This window comes from Entelurus aequoreus, linkage group LG10, assembly GCF_033978785.1.
Source record: "Entelurus aequoreus isolate RoL-2023_Sb linkage group LG10, RoL_Eaeq_v1.1, whole genome shotgun sequence".
NCBI lineage: Eukaryota > Metazoa > Chordata > Actinopteri > Syngnathiformes > Syngnathidae > Entelurus > Entelurus aequoreus.
Window position 1 is genome coordinate 20,492,078 of NC_084740.1, and position 11,789 is coordinate 20,503,866.

The 11,789-nt window shown below is 38.4% G+C and overlaps 1 protein-coding gene across 2 annotated transcripts; it reads right to left on the bottom strand.

Annotated features, from left to right (window-relative positions):
* Window positions 1-1,356: 1,356 nt before the first annotated feature.
* Window positions 1,357-9,702, bottom strand: actmap (actin maturation protease). 2 transcript variants are annotated; one of them, XM_062062067.1, is made up of 7 exons: window positions 9,427-9,702; window positions 8,986-9,186; window positions 5,314-5,382; window positions 5,060-5,181; window positions 4,871-4,997; window positions 1,914-1,984; window positions 1,357-1,852 (listed from the first exon to the last, which is right to left on the bottom strand). In XM_062062067.1, exons 2-7 carry the CDS (start codon window positions 9,171-9,173, stop codon window positions 1,494-1,496), a joined length of 936 nt encoding a protein of 311 aa, XP_061918051.1. In that variant the 5' UTR covers window positions 9,174-9,186; window positions 9,427-9,702; the 3' UTR covers window positions 1,357-1,493. The 2 variants fall into 2 exon arrangements, with proteins under 2 accessions (XP_061918051.1, XP_061918050.1); XM_062062066.1 differs by lacking the exon at window positions 9,427-9,702 and adding an exon at window positions 9,379-9,414 and having other exon boundaries at window positions 1,482-1,852.
* Between the last annotated feature and the right edge of the window lie 2,087 nt (window positions 9,703-11,789).

Consider the following 11,789-nt stretch of genomic DNA (forward strand, 5'->3'; position numbering starts at 1 on the left):
ACGTAACAATAACATTTCTCTTCTTTTCTATTTCTACCTCTACAGTTACACATTCAAATAAATCATCAATTACCACTGTCATACATTCCACAGGTCTACATTTCAATTCACAGTCAACAAACAGGGCCACACCTCCTCCCTTCTTGTTTCCTCTACTACAGTGATACAACTCATACCCGTCAATGGAGAAATCGATACCTCTGTCTTTATCGATCCATGTTTCAGAAAGTGCTATTATTTTGAATTTGCCATTTAGAGTCTTCAGGTATTCGTCAATCTTTGAGAAATTTGCATATAAGCTTCTACAGTTGAAATGTATTAAAGAAAATGTACTATCTAAACTAACATTGTCATTGAATTGTTCCTCGGTGTAGTAGTCACATGTAGCATTGATTGAGTTGAACAGATGGTTTTCTGGGTCAACATCATTTTCAAAGTCATACAGTTTATAGTCCATGTATTCAGCTCTTAGAAACTTTTGATTCTCAGTTGTCTCACCTTCTCGCTGCGTAGCCTTCCCCGTCTCCAGCCAAGGATGAGCCGTGTCAGTCATAAGTCTAGCAGGTCTCATCTATATTGATCCAAGTCGCGGAGCTCTCGGATCATGACAACTTTGGCTTCTTCATATGGTCCATTTAGCCGAATCATGATTTTGCAGTTCCGTGTCCATGTTGCTTGTATCTTGTTTTCTTTTCTGAGGATGCGTGCTTGTCTTGCAATGTCAGCGTTCTTCTTGGTAAGATGTTCATTGATGTAAACCCCAGTTCCCTTCAGCTTCCTTCCCTGCCGTAGTAACTCCGTCTTGTGTTTCCGATTTACAAACCGGATCACAATGGCTGGGTTGGTTCTGCTGTCCTTCCTGGGGATAGTATGGCACGCTGAAATGCTGCCACTTTGAAGAGTCATGTTCTTACTGGAAAAAAAGTTAATTACTTGCCGTTCAAGTGTCACAAGTTCGTCTGCCGGGGCTTCGGCGTCCTTGTCAGCGTCCCTGCTGCGAGTCCCGGCCACTCTTGCATATGTGCGATGTTTGGTTTCTAGTCCACTTATAATTAAATCGTCCATTCTGGTGTACTGTTCAATTTCGTCAATTCTTGCTTCTAGGTCAACAATTTTCTTGTCTTTTTCCTTGATGTTTTTCAGCATTTTGATTTCGGTCAACAACTCCATGAGTGTGTCTTGCTGTTTGGCCACTGTCCTTACATCCTCCGACAGGGAGTTAAGCGATTTTCTGATCTCCTCCAAGTCTTCCTCCAATTTCTTGTGTTTCGCACTCATTTTCTAAATTCACTTGGTTTTCTTCTTAATTTCAGTTCGGTTTCTTTACTGGCTAAAACTCACAACCCATTTCTGAAATGTTTTTTTTTTTTATTGTTGCGTAACATGGAAATATAAATACTAGAGAAGCTTGTAGAGGTTATTAGGATGCTCAAGTAATGTGTAAAAATACTGACTTTAAAATGTCTTGCTATTTGAATAAAAACAAACATGTCTTATATTGTTCTTTGAGCTTCTTCTGACGGGGTCCTTGTGTGCAGTAACACAGCCTGCCCAGCCAGCCCGGCCTCCACTCCTCCTTCTGGAACCACGTAGGTGGTCCCATCGCTGGACCTCTGAGGGTCCATTGCCTTCAGCTGCTCGTTGCTACGGGCGACGCTGTCCCAACCCCACAGCTGGTAGCGTAGACTCTTACCCTGCTTGGCCAGGATGTAGACGTCCCTGAGGCTCCAGCTGCCCACGGCGGGACAGCAGGAGGAAGAGGAGTCTCCGTGGAGGTGAATCCACGGCAGGGTGGGGTCGGGCCGAGTCTGTTCTGAGCTTACGCTGCCCGGTCTCACACCGATGAGAACACCTGGATGAGGTAGATGTGTTAAATACTGTGTTTGACCTGTTTCCTCGTCTTCGTGGCTGACCTGAAGCCACGGCCCAGTGCGCCCTGTGGCCCCCACGCTGGCATGGCTCATGGTTGTAGTCTTCGTCATATCTGGGTGTTCAGTGTCAAGGCTCAATCAATTAATTTATATATAGAAATGGTCAGCAGGAATTATTAATGGAGTATTTTCATAGTTACGACCTTCTAAAAAGGCATTTTTTAACATTACGAGAGCCCTCTGGACTTGAAATAACACCCACATAGTCACCCTAACACTCCTTTCATCCAACACAGTAGACATAATAAAAGAAAATACAGTGCATTGGGAAAGTATTTACAACGCTTCCCACATTTTGTTACGTTACAGCAGTGGTTCTTAACCTGGGTTCGATCGAACCCTAGGGGTTCGGTGAGTCGGGCTCAGGGGTTCGGCGGAGGTCAAGACACACCCGACTCATCGTGTAAATAAAAACTTCTCCCTATCGGCGTACTACGGACACGGCAACAGCAGAAGTCACACTGATTTGCAGGTGTGTAAATTGTTGTGAGTTTATGCACTGTGTTGGTTTTATTATTTGAACAAGGTGATGTTCATGCACGGTTAATTTTGTACACCAGTAATAAAACATGGTAACACTTTAGTATGGGGAACATATTCACCATCAATTAGTTTCTTATTAACATGCAAATTAGTAACATATTGGCTCTTAACTAGTCATTATTAAGTACTCATTAATGCCTTATTCGGCATGGCCTTATTATAACCCTAACCCTCTAACCCTGGCCCTAACCCGCTAACCCTAACCCTAACCAAATAACTCTAAATTAAGTCTTTGTTACTTAGAATATGTTCCCCATACTAAAATGTTACCAAAAACATATAACTTTGTCTTGAATTTGAAAAAAAAACATTTTATTTTTCACTAAAGAAGGGTTCTGTCAACAAGGGGACTTTGGGGTGTTGTGTTTTCCCGGAATGCAAAGGAAAGTTGGCGCGGGCAAGGCGTGAAGGTGAGTACATGATTTATTTTTAACTCTAAACTACAAAAAAAGGTGCAAACAAAAGGCGCGCTCAAAGGCGGAGATAAACTTGGCTAAGAAACAAAAAACACTTAGACAGAAACTATGGACAAGAAAAACTACACTTACTGCGACGTGAAAAGCATGAAAACTATGGCATGGAATACAAGCAGGAAATAAGTCAGCACAGAGCAAATCTAGAATGTCAGGGGTAAGATAGGATAATGTCACCAGGCCGACTGCCTGGCAACAACAAGCTTAAATACTGGTGACATGATTAGTGAAAACAGGTGCGTGACTCGAAATGTGAAAACGTGAGACAGGTGCGTGACATGAGGATGTGAACCAGGTGAAACTAATGGTTGCTGTGGTGACAAAGCAAGGGAGTGAAAACAAGAACTAAAAAGTGTCCAAAACCAAGCAAAACATAACTAAACAAAACATGATCACAGACATGACAGGTTCGGTGAATGCGCATATGAAACTGGTGGGGTTCGGTACCTCCAACAAGGTTAAGAACCACTGCGTTACAGCCTTATTCCATTGTGACAATGTGAAAAGTTTAGTATTTTTTTATTTTGCTAATTTATCAAAACTAAAAAATACATGTACAAAACCCAAAACCGGTGAAGTTTGCGACATCAGTGTAAAGGATATCACCACACGGGCTCAGGAACACTTCATAAAACCACTGTCAGTAACTACAGTTGGTCGCTACATCTGTAAGTGCAAGTTAAAACTCTACTATGCAAAGCGAAAGCCATTTATCAACAACACCCAGAAACGCCGCCGGCTTCGCTGGGCCCGAGCTCATCTAAGATGGACTAATGCAAAGTGGAAAAGTGTTCTGTGGTCTGATGAGTCCACATTTCAAATTGTGTTTGGAAACTGTGGAGGAATGGGCGGAACTGCCCAAAGATGGGTGTGCCAAGTTTATGGCGTCGTATTCAAAAAGACTTGAGGCTGTAATTGCTGCCAAAAGTGCATCGACAAAGTATCGTGCAAAGGCTGTGAATACTTATTTACATGTGATTTATGTATTTTTAATACATTTGTAAAATAAAAACAAAAACTTTTCACATTGTTATTATGGATATTGTCTGTAGAATTTTGAGGAAAAACATTTATTTATTCCATTTTGGAATAAAAGTGTAACATAACAAAATGAGGAAAATGTTCAGAGTCAAGGCTTTTTGTTGGCTCAATCAATTAATTTATATATAGAAATGGTAAGCAGGAATTCTTAATGGAATATTTTCATAGTAAGAAACTGTTTACGACCTAAAAAGCCGTTTTTTTTAAACATTACGAGAGCCCACTGGACTTGAAATAACACCCACATTTCATCAACCACAGTAGACATAATAAAAGAAAATAAGACATACAGTTCATTGGGAAAGTATTCACAGCGCTTCCCACATTTTGTTACTTTACAGCTTTATTCCATTATGACAATGTGAAAAGTTTGTTTGTTTTGCTAATTGATCAAAACTAAAGAACACAAGTATGCAAAACAATGTACAGAGACCGAACCAACGCTTCCCATCCAACCTGAGGGAGCTTAAGAAGTGCTGCAAAGAGGAATGAGGGAAACTGCCCAAAGATAGGTGTGCTAAGCTTATGGCATCGTATTCAGGCTGTAATTCTTGCCAAAAGTGCATCACCAAAGTATTGAGCAAAGGCTTTGAACACTTATGGACATGTGATTTATGTATTTTTAATACATTTGCAAAATAAAATAAAAAACAACACTTTTCACATTGTCATTATGGTTATTGTCTGTAGAATTTTTAAGGAAAAAAATGAATTTATTCCATTTTGGAAATGTTTTTGAGATGATTGGAAAGTGAGTTGGGGGAGAATGTGGGTCCCAAAATGATACTAGAACCCCAGAATTATGTCATTATCATTGTTCTGTTGTACATTAGATGTGCAGGTGTTCCTATTGAAATTAGCAAGTGTGGAGGTCAAGGATACGGGATGAGAACCGGCTGTCTGGCCCACAAGTGTGCTATAATCCTTGAAGCATTACCACTCAATCCCCCTGACAGCAGCTCTGCTTTACATCCGCACACTTCCTCGGCCAGCAGCGCCATGTTGCAAGCTGACAGAGTAAGAGGCACGTTTGAGTTGCTGTTTGGCCTACGCTCTTATTTTGTGGGTTACCTGAGAACATTTCCCCCTGCACTGTGAAGCCTCGGCTGCGTGCAGTCTGAACTACGGCGTCCAAGTCAACAGCGCCGTGCCGTAGGAGGTGAGCAGCCGTACACAAAGCCACCAGGCCGCACCTTGAAGATAACGACAAAACATGAGCGTACGGTCACACCCTGGCAAATATGTCATATTGACATCCTGCGATAAGACAATGACATCATGAGTCAAAGGTAAGGAGCATGATGGAGCTTGTTTTCAGGACTTACTGTGGACCATCTTGGATGAGAGAAGGTACATATGTGTTCATTAGTATCCAGTGGAGGTCTGCGCTGAAACTGAAGCACATTAAAATAACACTTGAAGAAAAGTAATTGTAGCTTTAAAACTGTGCATGTACTTTACAAACAACCGTTTTGGAAATATGTCAACAATGGAAGATTGCATTCAAATTTTAGTTCAGCAAATCTTTGGTTAGTACATTTTTTTTGGTCAGTTACTTCATATGTGCACGTCTCAAACAAAGACAATATGAATTAAGAATTAATTAATGTTTTTTTAAAGAAATATCTATCATAAACATATGTGTGTGTGTGTGTATGTGCATACATATATATATATATATATATATATATATATATATATATATATATATATATATCAGTGTTTCCCATAAACTGCCAAGATACCTGTGGCGGTGGGGGCGTGGCTATGGGCGTGGTCACCATGACATCTTCGAGTAATTTGCATAATTTACTACAATGATATGATTTTCTCTAAAAAGGCTCAAAAAATGTATACTTACTAATTAATAATAACAGTTTTGTGTTAAACGGACATCCATCCATCCATCCATCCATTTTACAATATAATTACAACACTTTATGTACATATTTATATACAGATATGAACAATAAGTTATTCACTGAAATATATTTATTAATTGTGGTTCTTACAAAAAATATATCTTATAATATATAAAAGCTAAAATGTCTCAAAGCTCTGCCCCTTTAATTAGTGCATACTAAATAATTTAACTTTAGCCTACTACTACAACCATATTATTTACCAGCAACATAAAGTAAAACAGAGGCAGAGGTGTCCTGCCACAGTCAGTAACAAATAAACAGAAAACAGTAGTGGTGGTAGATAGACACAGAGCTTCATCAAACATCTGATCCACTGAACAAAGAGCTCCAAAAATCTTGAACTTTAGACTGCCATCAGTTTTACTCCCTACACTTAACCATGTGTTTCCTACTGCCTGCAGACTTTGCACCCTTTGTTATATACACATGTTGTGTTTCTAATATAAATACATTTAATAAAGTCAAATACAAATAAGGCAACAAGAGAAGTATCCTACACTTCTCTTTTGTAAAGTAAATCTGAACAGCCGATATGGGCATCTACATCAACTATATGATTTGCCTTAAAAGCTGGAGAGGACAAAAAAAATAAAAAATAAAATATATATATATATATATATATATATATATATATATATATATATATTTTTTTTTTAAATTTTTATTTTATTTTATTTGTGGCGGACGTAATTCTTTCGTGGCGGGCCGCCACAAATAAATGAATGTGTGGGAAACCCTGTATATATATACATATGTGTTTAAATACTGCTATTACTGAAAAAGCAGGTATACGTTATGAATGTGCGCAAGTAAACAAGCTACTGCAACACCTTGTTGCATAAATTACATTACGAAAATGTTAACTGCCATAAAGGAGAGGACTTAAAGGGCAGCCTTGAGGAACACCTCAGTTATGTAAATTACAAGATTGGACTAGATCAGGGGTCAGCAACCAAAAATGTTGAAAGAGCCATATTGGACCAAAAATACAAAAAACAAATCTGTCTGGAGCCGCAAAAAATGAAAAGTCTTATATAAGTGTTATAATGAAGGCAACACATGATATAAGTGTCAATATTAGCCTACTATTTATTTATTTTAAAAAAAAATTCATAACATGGTTACTACTGCCTAGTTTCTCTTGTTATATTCTTATTTTTACTGTTATATTTGTATTCTTATTGTTACTTTTTATTTTCATTCTTATTGTTATATTTTCTAATTTATTTCCATTTATACCTCCATTAGTTACTTTTTAAATTACATCTCAATTCTGTACACTGCTGCTGGAATTTAAATGTTCCTGAGGGAACTCTCTCCTGAAGGAATCAATAAAGTACTATCTATCTATCTATCTATCTATCTATCTATCTATCTATCTATCTATCTATCTATCTATCTATCTATCTATCTATCTATCTATCTATCTATCTATCTATCTATCTATCTATCTATCTATCTATCTATCTATCTATCTATCTATCTATCTATCAAAATGACTATGTGTCGCAGGCTGAAGCAAATCTTGGTTGACAGAAATGTTGAAATGTAATATTTATTCTACACGTTAGAAACCATTAGTAAATCAGAGGCTACTCGGAAGGTGAGATAACTCCTGGAAATGACTGGCTTTTAATGGCCAAAGGTATAGATGTTGTCTTTAACAACATGGCACACAAACAACTATCAGAAATGCAGCCAATATTACATACAGATAATGTGTCATGAGACATGCAAATATAAATTATATACAAAGAGGATAAAAATGAAGGATATTAAATGAGCTCAAATATAGTTACAAATGAGGCATAATGATGCAATATGTACATACAGCTAGCCTAAATATCCTGATTAGCACTCCAACAAGTCAATAACATCAACAAAGCGCACCTTCGTGCATTCACACACAGCATACAACTTTTGGTGGACAAAATGAGACAAGGAAGGAGTGGAAGATTTTACATGTAAACAAACAGTCCACACTATGGTGAGTTCAAGAACCGCCAAAATTAGTAGGACAAGACGATGTTCACCAAATACTCATATTGAACATATTAAACAGTGGTAGTTCTAACAATTGGGAAGGTTTGTGTCATGTTTGTCCTCAAACAAAAAAAGGTAAAAGTTAAAGTTAAAGTACCAATGATTGTTCACCCCCTGGGAGGTGAGGGAAGCAGTGGGCAGCAGCGGTGCCACGCCCGGGAATCATTTTTGTTGATTTAACCCCAAATTCCAACCCTTGATGCTGAGTGCCGAGCAGGGAGGTAATGGGTCCCATTTTTGTAGTCTTTGATATGCTGTGTGTGAATGCACAAAGGTGTCTACTCAGTGGCCTCGTGGTTAGAGCAGTGGTTCTTAACCTTGTTGGAGGTACCGAACCCCACCAGTTTCATATGCGCATTCACCAAACCCTTCTTCAGTAAAAAATATATATCTTTTTTTTTTCAAATTCAAGACAAAGTTATATGGGTTTTTTTACCGGTGCACAAAATGAACCATGCATGAACATCACCTTGTTCAAAGAACAAAACCAACACAGTGCATGAACTCACAACAATTTACACACCTGAAAATCAGTGTGACTTCTGCTGTTGCCATATCCATAATACGCCGATATGGAGAAGTTTTTATTTACACAAAGAGTGAGATGTGTCTCGACATCCGCGGCGGAGGGTCCGCCGAACCCCTGAGGCTGACTCACCGAACCCCTAGGGTTCGATCGAACCCAGGTTAAGAACCACTGGGTTAGAGTGTCCGCCCTGAGATCGGTAGGTTGTGAGTTCAAACCCCGGCCGAGTCATAACAAAAAACATACTATAAAACAAAAAAAGTATTTTTCTGAATTTTTTTTACCATTTTCAATCCTTTTTAAAAAATGCTCCCGGGAGCCACTAAAGAGCCGCGGGTTGCTGACTCCCGGACCAGGTTAAAATGTTTGTCATCCAAGTTTTGAACTGAACTAGAGGGCCCCCGTATGGTGTCGTTTCTGGGCCACATTTGGCCCCCGGGCCTTGTGTTTAACACGCGCCTTGTAGAAGGAAAATGTTTGAATTGCAAAGATCATGCGATCACCTGTTCTCCCGTTGACGAATAAGCATTAGAGGCTCTGTGTTATCTCCCACAATTGGACTTCTGCTGAGTCCTATAGTTTGATAGAGCTTCTTCTTCTTGCTGTTGTTGTCTGTTGACCATGGAGGTGCAGGGGAAGCAGGAGGAGGAGGAGGTGGAGGAGGAGGAAGGTGCATGGAGGACCCAGACATTTTCCCAGAGATCCTGACAAAAGAGAAGTTTGGTTCAAATAAACAGGGCAATCTAAGACAAGATGCAACTTCTCTGCACAAGACACTCAAATATATATATATAAAACTAAGTGATCGTCCACCTCTCTTTCTGAAATGAACGTCACAGCTAAGTACATGCTGAATGGGTTCGAACGTATGCGTATATATTTAATAACAAGCTTACATAATTTTCTGTGTTTTGTGAAAGTTCTTGCGACAATGTTATACTCACTTTTCAGACTAGCTTAGCAGCCGGTGTTTATGACCATATTTGGTAACTCTCTCCTTCAGGTTGTTTTTTTTAACCAACAGTTTGTCGCCCCTACTGGTACGGAGAAAGTCCGCGTTCATTATATTTCCCAAAAATACAATTGTAACCGAGGGTTTATATATGTCGCCTATACTGTATAAAACTACAAAATAACAAACACGGAGGCTCCAGTTTTACACGAGGACCACTTTATTTCGTTTGTTTTCAAACTCCTCTCCACCACAACGTGTCACCACTTCCGCTCTTAGCGCCTTCAAAATAAAAGCTCAAGGCAAGCGTATAACAGTTTATAACAGGAATTTAACATCACAAAGAGGCAAGTCCATAAAAATAGGTTACATACCTCCCCTCCTATAAAAATAAACGTCCTCGTTTCAACACAATAACAGGATAAGTACAAAAACAACACAAGCAGTCCATAAAAATAGGTTACACAATTAGGACCGTTTTTCGATTTTTCTTTCATATGGCAGATTTTAAAACAAACAAAAAAGGGTTGATTTTCATTAAAATATTGCCATAAAATTGGATTTTGGGCTGTTTTGCTTTTATGGATTAGATTATTTCCAGATTAAACGCAAAACATTTGTGTGATGACAAATTGAACCGGAAGCAGTATTTTAGCATTTCCTTCGCGTTTAGCATGTTTTTAGCACAACGGTAACATCTTTGTCCAGCAGGAGTTGAGTCTTATGAATAAATAAAAAAGTGTAATTAAATAGTTGTCCAACTTTTGTTTCAGAAATGAAACTAGGAAAAAATTGTCCGAAACTTGTTTTTAAGCACTCCTGCTGAACAAAGATGTTAGCGTTATGCTAAAATCAAGCTAAACGCAAAGGAAAGGCTAAAATACTGCTTCCGGTTCAATTTGTCATCACACAGATAAACACGCATTTTTGCAATTTGGATGAACATATATTGACCCCAAAAGGGACAAGCGGTAGAAAATGGATGGATGGATATTCGACTTTTGTGTTTATCTGGAAAAGTAAAAATCCATAAAAGGAAACAGCACAAAATCCAATTTTATGGCAATATTTGAATTAAATTCAACCCTTTTTTGTTTGTTTTAAAATCTGCCATAAATAATAAAAATCGAAAAACGGCCCCAATTTAGTTTTTTTGACTTGCGCTTAAGAATTGGAAATAGAATGAATGGAAGGTACACGGACCGGAGAAGGTACATGTTTTCATTAAATTATTTCTGTATTAATTGAGCACTTCCCGTATTTCTTATAATCGTGTTCATTTTATTTATTTATTTATATATTTATATATATATATATATATATATATATATATATATATATATATATATATATATATATATATATATATATATATATATATATATATATATATATTTCAAATTTTTTTTTTTTTTTTTTTTTTAAATTTATTTAAGTATTTATCTTTATTTGAACAAAAACATTGCTTTGAAATGTATGATGATATAATATTTTGTTTTATTGTTAGAGATGATTAAAGTGTAAATACATGTAAATGCACACAGTACATTTATTTTTGTAATACATTTATTAAGAAAAGATAAGGTACTTTATTAACACATATTATTTCCACCCTTTTCGGGGGCCACACAAATTGACGTGACGGGCCAGATCTGGCCCCCCGGCCTTGAGTGTGACACCTGTGTGCTAAAGTCACTAATTATATTGCGTGACTAAAACGGCCATCAACTACCTTCTTCCACCTAATGGAGGGTTGTTTAACTGCAAGACGCACAAGCGGTCAGAAAGACGTATTATTTGCAGTAATAAGCACGCATTACTATCTTCCGCAGCATACGAGTGTGTCATAACACCCCCAAGTTGAATGAATACAACTAAAATACACAATTAAAACAGATTATAATAGCAGTGTACTGTAGATAGGTGCATATAATAATAATGACCATGTCATCGGCGGTCACTCAAACGAGTATGACGATCCTCCTGGTAGGGGTGTATCCCTTTATGGAGGATGCCTGTGCATGACTTAGTTTAACGTGGGGAGACAGACAGTCACCACACGATCCTTGACAGAAACGGGTCAGGGTCCAGTGGCATGGAGTCCAAGACGACTGGGGACCCTTATCTGCTGCAGCCTTCTTCCGCCATCGCAGCAGTTGTGGTAGTTCTTAAATCTACCGTCTTCTGCCTGCTCCGCCGTTGAGGTCTTCACCGTATCCCTGGCTAGGGGGCAGTCAGGTACTAGGCCTTTGCCAAGGGCCACCTGGGGTAACAGTAGTAAAGGGGTTAACCTCCTAGTGCCCCAAGACCCCATAGAGGAGCCTCCACTACCGGATGGACTTTAATGTCATGCCC

Excerpts from the sequence above, each read along its gene's own strand:
- actmap (XM_062062066.1), bottom strand. Across the intron at positions 5,182-5,313 it reads CTCATCCAAGATGGTCCACA|GTGCGGCCTGGTGGCTTTGT; the intron begins GTAAGTCCTGAA and ends GTTATCTTCAAG. Across the intron at positions 1,985-4,870 it reads AGACAGCCGGTTCTCATCCC|ATATGACGAAGACTACAACC; the intron begins GTATCCTTGACC and ends CTGAACACCCAG.